The sequence below is a fragment of the Xenopus laevis genome, chromosome 1L (assembly GCF_017654675.1).
Source record: "Xenopus laevis strain J_2021 chromosome 1L, Xenopus_laevis_v10.1, whole genome shotgun sequence".
In the NCBI taxonomy this organism is placed as follows: Eukaryota; Metazoa; Chordata; class Amphibia; order Anura; family Pipidae; genus Xenopus; species Xenopus laevis.
In genome coordinates, this window is record NC_054371.1 from 203,812,360 (window position 1) to 203,833,132 (window position 20,773).

A 20,773-nucleotide genomic window follows, 5' to 3' on the forward strand; every position below is an offset into this window, starting at 1 on the left:
ACGCAGAGATTTGATAGCACGAATCTCTGTTTTGTACGAATTTTTGGGCCGTGTGTAGAGTGTCCCCACATTTTTTCATGGGATGGCGATCGGTCGTTCAGACAGGTTAGAAAATTTCTGTCGGCTGCCGATAATATCTCTGCATGTGCCGATCTGACGATATCAGTGGGAGACTGTCACCAGCTTTGTCGGACATAACTTTCGTACGATTGCTGTCAGGGGCAGAACATCGGCTGATCTGTTCTTTTACTACTTTATTTGATCGGAATGGTTAGTGGCAGGTCGGGAGATGGCGCCCGAACGATCGTTCATTTGATATGAAGGTAAATCTGCACGTCTATGGCCAGCTTAACTCCGGCCCTGAACATCAACAGAAAAGAGTGTCAGGGTGGGGTGCAGCACTAGACGGGGTAGTGGGGTTAGAGGTGGAGGGCAGAGGCAAAGAGTTGCTATTCAGGGCAGGAGCTTGCCATTTGTATTGGCCATTACTGTGTCAACTCCTTGCATTTAGCCCTCTGGCTGGAATCAAACCTATGACCTCAACGTTACAAGGAAACAACTGTCAACCATGTTGCCCTATTCAACATAAAACATCTGAATTTAGTGGTAATGACATTTTATTTGCAATTCTAGTTTTGTTTGTAAACCACAGAAGGCATTGACAAACCATAAAGACATACAACAATAGCTAGGGCAGTGAACGTATAATAAGGAATTATCTGCTCTTGCCTCAAACTTGCTTTTTTTTTTTCCATGTGACTTTATACAAGCAGCAGGTTACAAGATAAAAAATAAAAATCCCCTGAGTACGTTCTCCTCTCTCACCCACAGTAAGAGTCAGAGCTTATCTCATAGGATTACACACCAAGGAAAAAGTAATTGTTGATTAAGAGATCCGATGTAAAAATAAGATTTCAGCTTTCGTGTGTTTCAGGTCAACTCCACGGCAGCCAGCATTGACCCAAAAGCCTAGGGATAAGTAAGATTGGAAAGATTTTTTGGGAGTAGAGCTTTAATTAAAAGATTAGATGTGCTCCCCACAGCGACAAACAGTATCTATGATTAATCCAATTATCTCTAAAACAATGAAGCCCAAGCAGAACAAGGTGAATGTGGCATACTTCTTCCTTTTCCTGTGTTTCATAAAACAAACTCATGGACCATTTCATAAGGAAAGATAGTTTAAAAACATAATACGCCCTAGTTATGATTATTATTATTCTATTTATATAAAGCTGACATATTGTTACATTATTTGCACCCTCCCCTGCTTCAGTGGAGCTTACAATCTAAGGTCCCTATCACATTCACATACATAATGGGCAATTTTATTAAGAGACAATTAACCTGGCTGTATGTAAGAAACCAATGCAAGCACAGGGGAAACAAATTCCTTATATAATATAATATAATAATATATAATTCCCAGGATGGAACTGAACCTACAAGGCAGCAATTCTAACTAGTAAGTCCCAGTGCTGCCCTTATAGTTAGATTTATTATAAGTTTCAGTTTTATGAATATGATATGGGATTAAATGGGAAACAATGCTTACCCAAAAATTCTTCTAAATGCACCCTGTAGCAGCGGAATATCAATAAAGTTAACAGCCACCAGCTAGGGCACCGGGCCAGGCAAGAAAAAGGGGGTCCAGAAAAAACTCTCCATCACCATAATCCACCATAGGGCTGCCCCCCCTTTTGCAAGATGTATAGGGTTATAAGCAGGGCTGTGGAGTCTGTACATAAATCATTCAACTCCGACTCCTCAATTTATGGTACCGCAGACTCCTCTGTATTTAAAAGAACAGTAACAGCAAAAACTGAAAGTATCAAAGTAATTAAAATATTATGTACTGTTGCTCTGCACTGGTAAAACAGGCCCACGGCTACACAGCAGCTTGTTTATATAAACTATAGTAATCTTTCTGAAGCAAACACATCAGTTTTTAGTGCATGTATACCTCCCAACATTTCGGAAGTAAAAAGAGGGACGGAAAAGTTGCAGCAAATTTTTTTTGACCGTGCCCATTTTTTGTGGCCACACCTCTAATTATCATGTTTATTTTACCAAATTTGACAGGTTATGAAAGTTTGGACCTATGTGTTTTTTTTTCCAGTTTTTCCAGTTTTGCTAACGAAGGTGACTTGCCATTTAAGCTGTGAGTCTCACTTCTCCCAAGGAACCTGTTGTCTTATATTGTTACAATTACTTATTTGCTTATCTCAAAATTGTTACAAATGTATCTTATCTGTGGCTGTTCTGGGCTCTCTGCCAAAAGCTAATTGAGTTAGAAACTTTTTTTCTTTTTCTGGCCAGTTGGGAGGTATGCATGCTAACAGTATATTATATGTTAATTACTTTAAAACACTTTCATTTTTTGGTTTTATGGACCCTTTAATATACTGTTGTATTTTCCATGTTGCTTGAAAGAAGTTAAGTAGACAACATACAAGGCCTTTTATCACTGCCAAAGCTCAAAAATATAAATCACATCCTTTGGTAATTCTAAACCAAAATCAAAGTTAAACTACAGTACATTAACCAAAAACAATTGGAAAACCTAAAACAACTTATATATTAATTGAACCTGGCATCAGGCCCAGATTTGTGGCAAGGCCACAATGGCCCGGGCCTAGGGAGGCAAAATTTAAAGGGCGCATCTACAAAAGCACTAGGGAGTGGACAAATGTGCACACTTGCGGGAGCTAGGACCTGGCGGACTACAGACCAGCGCATGCACTCGAACGGCGGCAGCAGGACCCAGGCAGCCTAAGGGCGCGAAAATATGAAAACCGGCCCTGCCTGGCATATTGCTGTAGAATACAATACAAAATAATATACAATACAAAATTAACTAAATCATTGTTCTTAGAAGCAGAATTGCGTCTGCCATATTCTCCTTCATAGAAGATCTTAAATCTGATTTGATTATATTCAGTGCTTGTATTTAAAGTTATTAGGAGTCGATTATCGCGACTGACTCCAGGTGCCCAAAATTGCTTCCAACTTCACATCACAAAATGTTTTTACAGGCACAGAGAGGCAAATTATTCTACTGCTTCCTAGCTCTGCCCCCACTGCCATGCCATGAAGCCTTAGCACTAGATTTGTGGGTGTGAGGGGGAGTTACATGTAATGCAGTTGAGGATGATGATAATTCAAATGGCACAAATGAGACGTTTGATTGGGGGGGGGGGGCAGCCACAGTGCACAAATGACAAGTTCTTTGTGGGTAATTATGACCCAGATCTGAAGTAATGGTTCATTTTATGGGCCATATCTGCCCAACCCACCAGTTTACAACCCTAACTTAGCCCACACAGGCCATGTTCGCACAAAGATAAAATGTGGCTGTTTTTTCGACATTAATTACAATATGTAAATGGTTTTAAAATATGACTTATTTTTATTGCATTTTTGTTACTGGTTATTGAAACAATACAACAGTCGCAACTTCTTAAGGGACCCATTGAAGAATCATATAAAGGACATGGGTCGATAAAAGCTGCCAACAGATCAAGTCGGCAGCTTATCGTCCCATGTGTAGAGCCGGCCAACGGGCTTTCCCGAATGTCCAGCAGATGCCGGTCAGGCAGGATAGAAAATCCCGTCAGACTGCGGCCGCATCTTTCCGTTGATCCGACCACCCGTTTGGCCTCCGTTCTGATCCAATCATTGGACCCTAGGGCCCACAATCGGATCAGCCCAATATCGCCACTTCAATGTGGGCACATCGGGGAGAGATCCAAGGTAATCAACAAACGAGTGGCTTTCCCTGTGTATGGCCACCTTAAGGCATTGTGGGTACTGAAGTCTTGGATGTAGGAGAGATGGATTCTGCAACACTGAGTCAAATTCAGGTGACTTCTATAATAGTCATATTTTACAACAGGGGGTTCACCTACCAATGAGTCACTGTGACACGTGAAACCCCCAGTATAACCGATGATCTGACTAAAAACGCCATAACCTGTGTTTATAGTATACAGTAAGTACGTTTGGCAACTCAGCCATAAAACATGGTTAAACTGCCTTAGAACTGTCCAAAAATAAAATATGACGATATTACAAACAAAAAAAAAAGAAATATTGGAAAAAAATGTGAAGTATTAAAACAGGGAACCTGGAATTTTATAGTCATAAAGAATAAAAATAATTACTGTTGTAGGTGGCAGGAAAGCAATATACATGTGTAAAGCTCTTAATTCTGATTGACGTGTTGCGCATGTATTTATTCACATTTCACATAAGTCATAGCAACTTCTATGGGGCCTTCTATACTTCTAGGCCATTCAATGGCCATTGGATCTAAAGGAAATCCTCACAAGCATTTAGGCAACCTGGGCACCACATTTCCCTACTGAATTGGATAAGGCTTCACTGGTTGCTCGTAAGAAAACCAAAATGGCAGCGCCATCATATAAATAAATAATGAGGTGAGAAATATGGCTACTACTGCAGGTAATACATTGACCTCCTCTGAAGGAGAACCTCAAAATGCCCATGCTGTTTGCATCTGCTTGCCAGTAATTTGGATGGGACACATGCTGCCTACTGCCGGCACTACAGCTGTTGGGTGAGGAACGTTCATGTCCAGAAGAGTGATTATTCCTGAATGATCCTGACAATGGAATAGGAAGAGCTGCAAGCAGCAAGGGCAATCAATCTGAGCACAGTTCTCCAATGTGGTCCTATCAAACGTTGCTTGACCCAACGAGGAAACATCTTTTCTAGGTGTCTGTAGACACACTCCTGGGATGGTTCTCGTGAGGCCAAAATAAAGAGGTTGTGAGTAAGCTTTACAGTGAATAATTTACCCACAGGAATAGAGGTGTGCCTTCTTTATATAAGAAGGAGTGGATTATAACTTTTACTGAGCAATTAATGACTTACCAGGGAGCAAGTGATTTACCTTCTACTTTCCTAGTACTCTGTACCCACTGTCACAATCTGAGTGGGTCTAAGTTTTCTATTTGGTTTGCTATTAGGTTTACAATTATTCCGTGCTGGAATAGTGTGAGGAACATGAGATTTAGACGCATAGGATGTGTGTCCTAGTACACTCCAGTAGCAAGGATAAAGCCAATTGTGACAACTGATAGAGCCCAAACAATTGGCTTTATCACTAGGATTGGCTAGCCACATCTTTCCTTTCAGTTGCTGTAGTTTTGACCAGTTGGGACCAGTTATCCAGAATGCTCAGTGCCTTGGGTTTTCTGGATAACAGAACTTTATGTAATTTGGACCTTCGTACCTTAAGTCAAATATAAAATCATGTAAACATTAAATTAACCCAATAGGCTGGTTTTGCTTCCAATAAGGATTAATGATATCTTAGTTGGGATCAAGTACAAGCTACTGTTTTATTATTACAGAGAAAAAGGAAATCGGTTTTAAAAATTTGGATTATTTGGATAAAATGGCATCTACAGAAGGCGGGCATTCTGTAATTTGGAGCTTTCTGGATAATGGGTTTGTGGATAACAGATCCAATACTACCTGTACAATGTACTGTTTTATTATTACAGAGAAAAAGGAAAGCATTTTAAAAATTTCGATTATTTGGGTAAAATATAGTCTATGGGAGATGGCCTTTTCCGTAACTTGGAGTTTTCAGGATAACGGATCCCATACCTGTAGTACATCGTTAGTTACATAGTTAAATCAGGTTGAAAAAAGACAAAGTCCATCAAGTTCAACCCCCCCAAATGAAAACCCAGCATCCATACACATACCCCTACCTACTTTCACATTAATTATATACCCATACCTATACTAACTATAGAGTTTAGTATCACAATAGCCTTTGATATTATGTCTGTCCAAAAAATCATCCAAGCCATTCTTAAAGGCATTAACTGAATCAGCATCACAACATCACCCGGCAGTGCATTCCACAACCTCACTGGCCCCTTAAACATCCATGAGCAGCTCTCAGAAAGATGGGGGGCCCGGCTAATCAAGTAAGTGTGGCGTGGCCGGACCCCCCTTACCCTCAGGGCCCCCTACAACTCTCCCCCCTGTCCCCCCTGATGGCTGCCCTGCTGGGGACAGACATATGTTCAAGAATCTCCCATACTAATTATACGATGGGGTAGGGTGTATTGATGCAGAGTATAAGTATTCCCTTTATGAAAACAATAATACAATTCAGCAGGAAGTTTTTTTTATTGTATAATGGACCTTTAAATCCCACTGTGGAAATCATAATAGGTGGAATTGTGCCATATGAGGGCAGCTAAGACGATAAGGAGATTGTAAAAAAAATTCACAAAGTTGCACCAGGTCTAGATTGAACTGGAGAAGTGTGTGCAGCTGGTATTGCCCCAGTGTGAGTAAATGTTGTTAGGAAGGTAGTGCTGTGGGGATGGAGGCTGCAGTCTTGCACTTACACTGTGAGATTTAGTCTTCCCAAGATGTCAATAATGATGGCATGGTGCCTCATCTGATAACCCCCAGCCTGCCAGCTTCCTCCAGTGCTGCTCGGACTTAATTATATTAATTTTACATATATATATATATATATATATATATATATATATTTATTTATTTATTTATTTATTAGGTATACCATATGTATAATATATGTATATATAGCATGATAATCTTCCCTGGGCCATTAATGAATCATGAAAATAATACATTCACTTAAAAAGGCACAAGAATTACCCACAACGTGTTACTGACGAGGGCATTTCATTTGACTCTGGGAACAATGTCACCTTAAAGGTGAAACTTTCACGCTGGGATAAACTGGGCAGAAGCCAAGCCGACAATATAAAGGAAACAAGGACAAAGTGTGCTTGAGCAACGTCACCTTATCCCCATCAACAGAAAAGCAGGACTAAATTTAAAAAATGTATCCAACAGAAAATGCACCCTTCACCGTTCTTTTTATTCATAATGCAAATTGTGTATTCATACAGACACACACAGTACACCACAAGAAATCACACAGAGCTAGCTACAGAAGTACAGGTATAGGACCTTTCATCCAGAATGCTTACTGCTTCCAATAAGGATTCATTTTGCCTTCCAATAAGGATTAATTATATCTGAGTTGGGATCAAGTACAAGCTACTGTTTTATTATTACAGACAAAAAGGAAATCATTCTTTATAAAAAAATGTAATTATTTGGATAAAATAGAGTCTATAGGGCAAATTCACTAAGATTCGTAGTTGCGCCAGCGTCCGCTTCTCTGCACTTCGCCAGGCGTATTTTTGCCAGCGCTACGCAAATTCTCTAAAATGTGAAGTTGCGCTCAGGGGAAGCATAAGGTTGCGAAGTTGCACTAGCGTTAATTCGCCAATCAAAGCGAAGTTACGCTAGCGATGCTTAATTTGCATACGGCACCAAATTGAAGTTACAATGGAGGTATATGTAGCAGCACTATACAAGCCTGGGAAACCTTCAAAACAGCAAATATATTTTTTATTTTGCCCTACACATGTGCCCACTGTATAGTTAAGGTGCCATGAGTTAGGAAATGTAGGGGGGAAGGAGGGTAGCCCCAAAAAAAATTTCGATCTTTTTCAGCCTATCACCCATAAAAAAAGAAAAAACGCCAGCGTTTTTTGGGACTTAGAAAAATGTTTAACTTTTTTTGAAGCAATCCCTATCTGCTCTATTGCACTTCGCCTGGTCTGAGGTAGCGAAGGAAGTCTGGCGTAAAAGGTAGCGTTCAGAAAAATGCGCGTGTCAGTGAATTTGCGTAGTTATGTCCGTTGCGCAAATTCGCCAGGCATAAGGGTGCGAAGTAACACTAGCGAATTTACACCAGTGTCCCTTAGTGAATCGGCGAATTAACGAAAATTCGATACGCTATCGAACTAACGCTAGCGTTAGGCACTTCTTCCTTTAGTGAATTTGCTTATATGGGAGATGGCCTTTTTGTACTTCGGAGCTTTCTGTACGAGACGTTTCCATATAATGGATCCCATACCTGTACTACAGCAATTTATTGTGTAACCCGTAACCTAAGTCACATTGGGTTAAAACAAAGTTAACCCTAGTGACAGCAGTGCGCACCCCTTCATTGGTTTGTTTACACCCCTTTCCATATGGACTGTTCTACCAGGAATCCAATGTCATTTAAAAAAAAAAAAAAACTGGCTAAAGAAAAACCAAATCCCCCCCCAAAAAAACAAGAGTAAGGCAACTAGTCATTCAAAAAAATACGTAACCTTTCCATACGAATTCATGAGAGTTTAAGCAAAATATAACATGAAAGTAACTAAATGCTTTCTAAGTAACATTTAGGAAACATAATAGTTTCCCAGTCAACCTGAACGATGAAAATATAATACATATTTAATGTCATGAGAGACGAGACAGGCTAGACTGTCTAAAGAGAGCAGAATACACATTGTTCTAGTTAAGTGGAATAAAGTGAGAAAATCCTAGGGAGCCTTTTGTTACCTCTGTGTCCGGCGGAGTCGATTCCTATTTCTTAAGTGAGGCAGAGTAAAATTAGACAGCACCGTCCAGAAATTGGAATCGGACATGTTGGAAGGCGACTTCGAGTCCTTTAAATCAGGAGGAGCGCCAGCCCATTATACAGGGGGATAAAAGTCCCACAGTGACTAGCACTATATAAGAGCAGCATTGTCCCTTGCACTTCTGTCCATGGCTTTATAAAGATTAAATCAGCATCATTCAAAAGTAAAAGAGAAAAAAGTCTGTTCCTTTCTCAGAGAGAGAGAGAGAGAGAGAGAGAGAGAGAGAGAGAGAGAGAGAGAGAGAGAGAGTTCTATAGAGCAGGGATCAGAGTGTGGCTGCAGAGTTGTATCCTGAGCTGCTGTCTATAAGGCGTAGTCAAACTAACACAATTACAATAGCAGAGCTGAGTGCAGAGCTAAGTGCAGAGCGGAACAGCTTTGCTCTGTATGCGAGTCAGTCTAAGGTAGCCTGTCATATGTTTGGCAGCTACCATTCACACATTCCCACGGGGGAGAGACGTGCTCTTGTAACCAGAGGAGGAGATCACTTTCAGCAACCCTCTGCTGTGCCTGCATTCTTAACTCCCCCTACTCATTTAACAGAACAGTGTACTTTAAAAAAAAAAGAAAAAAATTCTACAGGTAAATAGAAATGTTGCTAAAAATGAAATGAATTATTGAGCAGATAAAATAGACACAGACTTGGAAATGAGTAGCCAAGTCAGTTTTTCCTTTTTTTTTTTTTTTTTTTGCTCTTTTGCAAGTTTTCCTTTGTACCTTTGATCAGGTCTCGACCATGAGAAACCCAGAGAGCTCAGGTAATGAGGGGGGAAGGGAGAGACAACACAAAGACTTTAGGTTTCAGTGTTTGCCGACTTGGAAATGTCTGGTGCAGATGTCACAGCAAACACGGAGACAGTACATGTTGGCGGCGAGTGACAGATCTCAGCAACGCGCTGACCACACAAATCAGCAAGTTATAAACGGCATTGCCTGGGTGACGCAACTAATCAGAGAGACAGCATTCTCTTAAAGGGGTTTGTTCACCTTCAAACAACTAGTTGGTTTCAGATAGATCACCAGAAATGATGACTTTTTCCAATGACTTTCTATTTTCTATGTGTCACCGTTTTCTAATATTGAAGCGTAAATTGTAATTTTTCACCTTCTAAAGCAGCTCTGGGAGGGGGGGTCGCTAGTGTTGCCACTCGGTAAAACACCAGCCAAGGCTGGGGCCGGTATTACAAATTTATCGGCAATGTAGCTGCCGGTAAATTTCTAAAACACCTATACGCCTGCCTCCAGCCTGCTCCAAACTTACGGTTTTCCTGGGCTTATTGCCAAATTCGTGCGTAGGACTCCGCCCCCTTTGACATCACAACCCGGCCAGCCAATAGCGCATCACGGTCCCGCCCCCTTTATCGTCACGGCCCCACCTTTTTAACACCGCCCCCTCCACCTGCCGGTATAGATTTTTTTTAAAAGGTGGCAACCCTAGGGGTCGCCGACCCTGTAAACTGTTCTAAATTGATAAAATTCTTATCTTTGTCCCTGCTGAGCAGAATCTCTGTGTTTCATTAAAGCAGACATGTCCAAAGTCCGGCCGGGGGCCAATTGCGGCCCGTTTTCAAATTTACACCGGCCCTCAGCCTCTGTTTTGAAATTAATAATAATGTGGCCCTCCGGCACAGTGTAATCAGGAATGCCGTAATATTTGGGCCCATTAGTGAAATGATCTGCCACTTGGTCTATACTGCTGCCTGTGTGCTGAAGGTGTTAGTAATAGACACAGCCTTCAGCCAGCGCCTGCCTGCACCCGCACTTCTGGGTTCCTTTTATAGACAGGCGCCGCCCCGCTGATGATGTCACAAAAGGGTCGGGGCGAGCAGGCGCGTGGCTATAAAGCTGGAAGCCGAAAGCTGGCATTAGAAGGTGCCACCCACAAAGAACAGTGTGAGGTATCAGGCTGGCCTGCACACCACTAACATACAGTATGGTAGCTTCCACTCAAACAAAAACACACATATGCCGAGAATAAATGTAAATATAACAAAATAACAGGTATGGGACCAGTTATCCAGAATGCCTGGGACTTGTGGTTTTCTGGATAATGGATCTTTCTGTAATTTGGATCTGCATACTCTAAATCTACTAGAAAACCATGTAAACACTAAATAAACCCAATAGGATTGTTTTGCCTCCAATGAGGATTAATTATATCTTAGTTTGGGATCAAGCACAAGCTACTGTTTTATTATTAGAGAAAAATTAAATACTTTTTTAAAAAAAATATGAAATATTTGGATTTCCTGGGCCCCCTGGGCTGCGCCCACTACAAGCCCCACCTACAAGTCCGCCCTCCCCACCCCACAGGTCCACCCCCACCACACAGAAAAAAAAAAAAAAACACATTGGTGGTTAGGGTTCCCACGTGTTAATAAAAAAAAAAAATATTGGTGGTCAGGGCCCCCCATAAAAAAACATTTGTGGTCAGGGCCCCCCCCATTAAAAAATATTGGCTAGGACCCCATGTTATAAGAACATTGGTGGCCAGAGCCCCCCCCCCCCTTAAACGGATTATAAAAAAATTTGCCCCCCATTAGTTTAAAAAAAATTGCACTTACTTCATTAGTGTGGCCCACCTGCTGTCAGTGAGCTGCCAACTACAGAAGGGAGGAGGGGAGCACAGGTGGCTGCATCTTCTTCCAGTGACAGCATTTTCTTCCCTTATTGGTCACAGCATTTCAAGTCCCGGTAAAGCTGCATGGTGATTGGATGAGCTGGAGGGGAAGTTCAAACCTCAGCTATCCAATCCCTGAGCAGCTCAACCGGGACTTAAACTCTGTGACCAATAAGGGAAAGTAATGGACAGAAGAAACCTCCCCCTGTGCTCCTGCCCAGCCTTCCCGAAGTCGGCAGCTTTCAGAAAGCAGGGGGGGCCAAGCTAATCAATTAAGTGCGGCGTGGCCTGGCCCCCCTTACCCTCGGGGCCCCCTACAACTCTCCCCCCGGTCCCCCCCTGATGGCGGCCCTGGGCATGGGCATGAATATACAATCTGAAACTCTGTACAATAACTGAGCCACTGTCCAATTCCAGGCTACGACAAACTAAATAGGAGAAAAGGGCTAATTGTATTAATTGTATAAAAAGAAAAAAAAGACACATGCAGGGTGTGGTATGAAGGGGGTGGGGGCAAGGGACATGGCAGTTGCACCTAGTAATTAAGAGGATAGATTCTGCAGAAAAGTCATGTGAATGTTGTTTGCTGTACAACCCAGTAATTAGCATTAGTAAACAGCACAGTTTGGCTAATAATCACCACCCAATCAGGCTCACAGCACAGGGAAAGTGAAACGTCTGAATACAGCAAGGGTATAGCTATTCAAACAGGGACAGGAAAAACCAAAATAACGGCTTATTTAGATTTGTCTTAACAGTAAACGAACAGCAACGACCATTTGAACATGAAAGGGATTTTGCAGCCCTCCAGCTGTGTATAAAACTGCAAGCCTCAAGCCCCTTATAGACTAATTTAGGACCTCCAATGAAGGAAGTCATGTCCTCACAAGCTCATAGCTCATAGTTCTACAGCAGCTGCAATGGTATGCCAGAAATAGCTTGTACCTGATAGTACATGTACGGGATCCGTTATCCAGAAACCCGTTATCCAGAAAGATCTGTAAGAAGTCAATGGGAGCTGCGCTGATCCTATTGGACTAATTTTTTTTCACTAATAACTGTCTGAAAAACTGGAATTTTTAGAGAATTTCCAAGGTTTTTGATTTTTTTAGCGCACTGTTCAGCATTCGTTTTTTCATCGGTTCTTTTTTATATATTTGGTTGTGGTTTTAGAGAAAATACGTTTATTGGCAGTTTCAAAAACCACTAAAATGACAATGATGATAAATTGGCCTCCCTGTGTTTGAATTTCTAAGTGACCAATCCAAAGGGTCAGTCGGTGTGCTGGAGAATAACATGTCAATAACAATAAAACGGGGAGAAAATAACATTATAAACAGCTACAAAAATGTCAATTAGGAATCATTTTCAAAATTATATTTTATTCCTGAAACATATTGCAAATAAAAAGCAAAGGAAAAGTGAAAACACTATTGTCGCCGGGAGTTTTCCAGATCAGAGCTGCCTCTCTCCTCCTCGCTCCAGTGAATTATTAGGGAATAAAGAGCGCTCTGGTGCTTCCAACTGCCGCTTCACAGCTCCCCCTGCAGCCAGATGGCACTCAGCTCTTCTCTATCACAGCTGCTTAGTGGCCAGGCAAGGAGCAATGTGGTAACCCGAGGCTTACATCTTATTAAAAGAGGGTGTTTTTTTTATGTCTGTGACCTCTGGAGAGCTGTGCCTGGCTGCAATCACAGCATGACCTGTTAATATTTAAAAATATATATGTGTGTGTGGACTCAATATCAGTAACACGATAATGGGCACAGCTCTCCATTCCCAGCCCCAGCTTGTGCAGTTAATAGATCCAACTAGAGCACTCCCCAGTCTCTGCGTTGATGCCTGCTGTTTTCTCTCGGTAATTGAGCAGTAGTGATTGGCGAAATTCTCATGTTTTGCTTTGCAAAAAATTAGCAAAACTCGAATTTTGACGTTTGCGTCATCATTTCACGTCAATTTTGATGCCGTCTTTAAAGTCAATGGGCTTCCAAATAGCGTTGACGTGCAACAGTTTTGACGCAAGCAACTTTTCCACAGTGCGTCCAAATGTTTTGGCTGCTGGCGAATATTCACAGGAGTTTCGCAAATGTATTCACCGGCTGCGAAATTTGGAAATTCACCGCAAATTTGTGCCTGCCGAATTTATTTGCCCATGACTATTGAGCAGCCTAATTACACATCAAGGCTCCCTGCTTTACTTATATATTCTCACTGCAGCATCATTTTAATCCCAGTTCACATGGACTCACACACTTTCACTTTTCTGTCTGTACAAAATTGTGGGGGAAAAAAAATAAAACACCCAACATAGTTTATAAAACACCCCCTATACAGGTTTAGGAAAAGCTATGGAACTTTTACAATACGGATATTAATCAAATTACACAACAGACACTGCATGGTAAATATGACAATATGAACAGGTATGGGATTGGTTATCTGGGACTCAACTATCCAATAAGCTCCAATTTATGGAAAGGCCGTCTCCCATAGACTCCATTTTGTCCAAATAAGATAAAAAAAAATTAAAAATAGATTCCTTTTTCTCTGTAATAATAACGATAAAAACTTATATATATAATTTATCCTTATTGGAAGAAAAAAACAGTCTATTGGGTTTATTAGTCGTATTTTCTTGTAGTCTTAAGGTATGAAGATCCAAAATACAGAAAGATCTGTTATCCAGAAAACCCCATGTCAAAAGCATTCTGTATAACAGGTTCCATACCTGTAATTAAAAATGTAGAAAATGAAATCCTTTTTCTCTGTAATAAAAAAATAACTTGTACTTGTTCCCAAGTAAAATGTAATTAATCCTTATTGTAGGCAAAACATTCCTATCGGGTTTATTTAATGTTTAAATAATTTTTTAGAAGAATTAAAGTACCGAGATCCAAATTACGGAAAGATCACTTATCCGGAAAACCCAAGGTCCCGAGCATTCTGCATTACAGGTCCCATACCTGTAATTAAAAATGAAATGAAATCCCTTTTCTTTGTAATAATAAAACAACTTGTACTTGATCTCAAGTAAGATATAATTTATCCTTACAGGAGTTAAAACATTCCTATTAGGTTTATTTAATGTTTAAAAAAATTAAAGTACTGGGATCCAAATTAGGGAAAGATTACTTATCCGGAAAACCCCAGGTCCTGCGCATTCTGCATAACAGGTCCCATACCTATAGCCAATCAGGACACCCCCCTCCACCCCATTCAGGATGAGCTGTCTAGATTTGAAATCTTTCAAAAGAACACTAAATAGGGCAATTAGTTGTTTAGCAATGTAGTTCCTGAGAGTCTGCAGGCAACCACAAATCATTTTCCTAAGCAGCAAACTGTTTTATATTAAAATTGTAATTTAGGTTGAAAAAAGACTCGGTCCATTGAGTTCAAACTTAAATGAAACCAGTTGATTCAGAAGAATATGAAAAACCTCATCTGAAGCCCCTCCAATGTCTTCAGAAGGTAAAAATAAAAATCCTTCCTGACTCCAAGACCAGTACAAGTTACAAGTACCATCTTTCATGTGACCATTGGATCATTTGTTCGATTTCTCTATAAACTTTAGGAGCTGAATAGCCAGAAACAAAATAATTCTACCTCTATCGGACAATTCAGCATTAAGGTTTGCTCATGTTCGGTTGCCTTTAAAGGCACCCAATAAAAATTTTCCACTCTATCCAATTGAGGAGACAAACAAAATCCAAGGCATTTGCATATATTGGTCACCTTGTCTCCAATCATACATGCACTGAATTAGCGCAATGAGTGTGTATAGCCATCTTAAGAGCTAATTTCAGTAGACCTGTATTTGCTCATCCAACCCATTTTTGAAAGCTAATAATGTATTGGCCAGTGCAACCACTTCAGGGAGAGAATTCAAGTTCTCAACCCATAAAGGGATTCAGTAGTTTTTTACTGTTAAAACCACGAAAAACTCTAAAAGCTGGCAAGGTCATGTAGAAGTCAATATGAGCAGCCGTTTTCCAACTAGAAAATCTTTCTATGTTTTGAGCTTTTAGAGGTTTTTAGGGAGAGGGGTTTCATTTGTAATCGTATGAAAAACGAGGATTTGAAGGTATTCGTATGCCTATTTGAATTAATTCTGCTTTTTTTACTCGCTCATACTTTTTATATTCGGATCTTTTAATAAATAAGTAGACATTCCTGTTTTGTTTTTTTTAATTGTGAGTTTAGTCGAGGTAGAAAAAAACTCTAAATAAAAAATTCGTAATTTGATAAAAAGGCCTCCCCACGTACTAATTTGGATTGGATGGTCAAGGTGCAAGTTAAACTTTGTAAAATATGGCTACAATAATAGAATTCTATAATCTTGCATGTAGTTAACTAAAAAAATACAAACTGTGAAAATTGACTAAATCACAACAAAATCTTAACTATCCAGAGCTTAACGAATTCGGAATTTGTTCCCAATGTTTACAACCATAACATCCCCCAGCAATGTGTATGTGTATTTGTCACGTGATAATATGGTCTGATAAGTTGTTTTTCACCTGTTTCCCTTTATCAGGAGGTGTCAGTGTCCAGAGAAAGCCAAAGGAGGTCCACTGTGCCAGTGGCTAAAGGTGGCCATACACTATCAGATCTGCTCTTTTGGCAAAGTCGCCAAACGAGTGAATCTTAACCCGATAGGCCCACTAACGGCTCGATTGGATTACAATGCTATGAATGGGTGCTGACGGGTCACAGGACTAAATCAACTAGCCGATGCGGTCCTGGATAGTAGAAAAAAAATCAAACTTGACCGATCGATATCTGGCCTGATATTGATCGGGATGACCCTTCGGGAGCCCCCATACATGGGCAGATAAGCTCCTGAATTGGTCTAAAGGACCAATATCGGCAGCTTTATTCTGCCTGTGTATGGCCACCTTAAGTCCATTATGTTATTGGCAGTAACCCCATATTTCATTAGGTCTGATATTGTTCTTCAAAGGGCATGGTTCATGGTACCAAGGGAAGCCTTTGTTGCAAATACATACTGATCATATACTGAACCCATATTCCAGGATGAGTTGTGCTGTAAACACCATGATGAGTGAAGATCACATGTGTAACACCAACAAACCTAGAAAATGTTTTTATTGCATTTCATCCTATTGTATGATGCCCCAACTTGACAAGTGATATTAACTAGAAATTACTGGCATCAGCAAAGCGTGCTACGGCGCCTAGCAGCAGAAAACCAGAGAAAAATCTTTTAAATAAGACATTCCCCAAGTGGACGGAAGACCAAGCAATTAAAAAATTATGGTTATGCTCTCTGATCATTTTCTGACAGGCAGGAAATCTCAAACCACTTCACTGTAATGTCTCCCAGAAGGATGAGATAGGGTTTTATGGTTTCTCCTAAAGAAATACATTCATTTAGAGCAAATACCAGTTACCAGAATCAGCATATAGAGTACACTTTTGATTTAAAAGGAAATTAGCTTTAAATTACCTGTAGCCTAACTTCCTATCCTTATTGAGAAGCAGAAGAGTAATATTTTGCTCTTTTTTTTATGAGGTAAATTACCTTCTGAATGAACCATCCGGCTCTCGGTAATGCACGGCACAGAGGCAAGAGGCTAGGTCTATTTTATCGATGTTAATCCAATTGCTTAATCATTTACAATCTATTTTTTTTTTGGTTACCTTTAATGTTGTAGGAAATGTTCTTTCTGTAGATGCTTAACGCTAAAACTTTTAATAAGCAGCAGTACTTCAGTTTGTATTGCTTACAAGCCTTTATATGTAGAAGCTCAACAATTACTCCCCATCAGTCCCCCAGTACTGTGGCAACCTCCTCTTTAGTAGGGTCCATCTCTGTCAGGTCATGCACATGTATCATAAACTACCTGTATTTTACTACAATACGCAGCCCAATGATGCAGAAAACTTCTCCCCCGCCATCAGTTGCATCAGTTATGCAAATACACCCTTATCCAGAAATGGGTTGCTGACCAGCCTGGTAGTTCAACGGACTTGCCGGTAAATGATCAGATAAGAAAGGCCCGGTATTACATATTTTCGGACAATTTATTTTTCCAGTAAATTCAGATTGTAAATTCTATTGGGCAGCCCCCTTTATCCCCCCTAAGTATGTACCTTGAGAATACACCCTTTGATTGTACAGTTTTTTAAGATATGTTAGCACTTTATAAATAAGTGTCCATAAATAATACCCCCCTTTATCCCCCCTATGTATGTACCTTGAGTATACACCCTTTGATTGTACAGTTTTTTAAGATACGTTAGCACTTTATAAATAAGTGTTCATAAATGATAATATGTAATTCCCTATTTTTCTTCCACCGCCATTCACACCCCTCTGACCCACCTATTTACACCCTCAATTTACCCCTCATCTGTGCTTCCACCAACCCTAGTTCCCCTGACTCGTCCCTAATCTTCCTAATCACCCAATCATCATGCGGTTCCCTTGCCAGAAATATTCTACCCTGTTAGCAACCATATTCAGAAAACACCAGGTCCCTAGCATTCCAGATAATAAGTCACGTGAGTGTGTATCATTAAAAACCATGTATATACAGGTATGGGATCCATTATCCAGAAAACCCTTATCCACTTTTAGGGAGGAGGATGTGCTGGAGGGCCTGAGGTGTAGAAAGTTCTCAATACCAACAGAAGAATGAGCCCTAAAGTAAACCAAAATTTAGTAAAGCTTTGGGAACGGGGATCCTATGAATGTGGAAGAAACTTTAATGCTATACGAGTCATTTAAGTGTTGCTAAGATGCTTCACCAATGAAAGCCTCGATTAGGGACCTGGGCTACTATTAATCCAAGGGAGGCACCGACTGGAGAGGATCCATTTCACTGTGATGCTAACTGCATGATGAGACTACACCTTCATATGCCTCTATCTCCTATCTGGCATGGGTGTATGAGCACAACTGAAACTGCCTACCATAATTGAACCGCTAGATCTAATTGTTATTGCACAAATGAAGAGCTTCATATTCTTTATTTAGATTAGGGATGCAACGAATCCTGGATTCAGCTGAATCGTTCCCTTTTTCGGCTGGATTTGGACACATAATCCAAACACAAAACTAAACCAGGGATATTGACAAATGACTTTAGGATTCAGCCAAACTCTTCATGGAAAATTCAGTATTCAGTCGAATCCAGTAAAAGTGGATTTGGCGCATCCCTTATTTAGATGTTCAATATATTTGTTCAGGGTCAAGAACCAGTGTAGCGAGTGTGAATTCAAGACTTGTCATGTCCTTTCCTCCAACATTTTTAGCCAAGTAAAAGGGTAGTATGTAACACGTGTTCTACTGGCAAGGCAGCTGCAGCAGAAAGGGAGGGTTAATGTGATTTACTTAAAGGACAATTAAAGTGTAAAGAAATGCTGCACATTATGCACATTAAGGCAACCAAAGCCCTTTAGCAGTGATAGTGTTAGACTGGGATGCCAGGAGCCCACCAGAAAACCTTAGACCATGGACCCATGCTCCAAACTATTTTTCCACTTTTACAATATTATCTTTTATTCTATTTCTTGTTTTCAGTTTGTTAATTTTTGACAACCTCTAAGCTTAGCTTCTCAACGGCTGCCTAGAGCACACTGAGCATGTGCAGTGCCATTGACACTCCTAAGAAAATCCAAGATAGGAAGCTCACATTTAAAAGCCTGGATTATTACTGGTATAGAGATTCTGAACCTTTAGGCTTGTTCAAGAAGTTCAATATAAAAAATATGGCATTTCTAGCCATAGTCATGTCCAGTTTTTTAATGACTACGGCTTTAAAAAGACCGAACATATTTTTTAAAAGACCCAACACATTTCACTTAGACATTTGTTAGAGCATAATTATATGATATTTAAGTTTTAAATTAACTGACTGTATTAATCCTTAGGTTAATGGATATGTGGGACAGTGCAGATAAAAGGTTCCTTTTTTTGGGACCTCTTTGTCCTTTGTGTAGATTACGTCTGTTAATATGTGGACCCAATAAAAGCAACCCCCACTCTTTTTCAAGAGCCACTAAGCTCGAAACATGTTGTGTTAAAAATAAAACTTGCAGCACAGTTTTTGAGCCTGTTTGTCCACAACTCTAAAGATTTTGCATTTGCACTAGCCTCTAACTGGGACAGAGGCTGTGACACGGGCGATCAATCGTGACCAAAGGTACAATAATCTCTTTTCCAGATTGTCAGTCTGGGCCTGATGTAAATCATGGACATTTGCAATACAGATTGGATTGGAATGTACAGTGTACATGAGAAATCCTGCACATCTTAAAGGGCCTTTAGAAAGCTGTTAGGTGTATATTCCGTGCACTTTTTCAGCAAAGAGGAGTATTGGCTCAGGGTGTAAGGCCATTCATTGTAATTGGTAGGCAGGAGTCTGATAATTTGGTTCACCTTTAAGTTGACTGTTAGCATGCTATAGAATGACCAATTCTAGGCAACTTTTCATTCAGCCTTCATTTTTATTCCTTGGACCAGATTGCTGAAACTGCAAACTGGAGAGTTGCTGAATAAAAAGCAAATTAAACTCAAAAACCACAAACAATAACACATGAAAACCAATTCCAAATCGTCTCAGAATACTTTAATTTATCCTGGGTGACCCAACTTTATGTTGGGTACCTTATGCAGCTCCTATTTTCATGAGCTTTTGCCCTGGAATACTCCAACACGGCAAGTGTTACAGAAGACTTTAGCTCATACCTGCTACTGATTTATATCTTGCTTGTTATGCCCATGCTATTTATATACTGCTACTGATAAACAGACAAGCCTTTGCATACTGCCAGTGATACTCAACCTGCTGCTGTTTATAAGGAGATTTTTATTCCCTGCATAGAATCATATTACTTGCTATATTTAACACTGTTAATATCATATTTGGGATTCCTGGCACTGTTTAAATTTCCTTCCTATACCTGGAATATAGTATCGCTTTTGATACCTGTTTTATAACTATTTTATTAACAGCGCATTATAAAGCACAAACATATTCCCGCAGCATTTCTGTCCTTTTTCTTGCACATTGTCCTAATGGCAGATATGACACTATATGACGGCCAACGGAGCAAGCAATGGAAATGTAGTATTGTATGTAAGGGTAATGTTTGGCCTGCAGTTATATAATGTTAACAACATAGACGTAGCCTATGAGTCAGGGCCACCGTTAGAAATCACGAGGTGCTGTACTACAACATTTTCAGAGCCCCCTGTGCCCCACCTATCCTGGCCCCCAAGCCCCACCCCAGATCCCGCCCACTCCACAGTAAAAGGCCACACAGACATCAGTGTTAAAAAAGGTAACCCCCCCCCCACACACACACGTTATAAAAAGCTATTGGGGACCAGGACCCCCTTATAAGTTAAAAAAAAACATTGGCGCCAGAGCCCCACTTACAAGTTAAAAAAAAAGTGGGGCACCAAAGAATATTTTTTAAAAAACATTGGCGCCAGGGCCCCCTTACAAGTAAAAAAAAAACTGGGGCCCCAAAAAACATTGGAAGCAGGGGCCTATAGAGTATTAAAATAAAACATTGTTGGCCAGGGGATTAAAAAAAAAAAACCACACATTGGTGTTCAGAGGAATTGAACTTGTGTCTTCAGGACTTCAACTTTGTTTACTTTCGTGACTTTGGGTCT

The 20,773-nt window shown here is 40.3% G+C and overlaps 1 protein-coding gene across 6 annotated transcripts in view; it reads right to left on the minus strand.

Moving 5' to 3' along the window:
• LOC108695735 (microtubule-associated serine/threonine-protein kinase 4-like) overlaps positions 1-20,773 on the minus strand; it is a 360,023-nt gene that overhangs the window by 115,509 nt on the left and 223,741 nt on the right. The window contains exon 1 of one of the 6 annotated variants that reach the window (XM_041569095.1): positions 8,425-8,885. The exons of 4 other annotated variants lie outside the window; for them this stretch is intronic. In XM_041569095.1, the coding sequence (XP_041425029.1) occupies positions 8,425-8,510 (86 nt within the window). In that variant the 5' untranslated portion in view covers positions 8,511-8,885. Of the gene's footprint in view, positions 1-8,424; positions 8,886-20,773 lie in introns of those variants that run through there. One more of the 6 variants, XM_041569103.1, reaches the window with a different exon arrangement.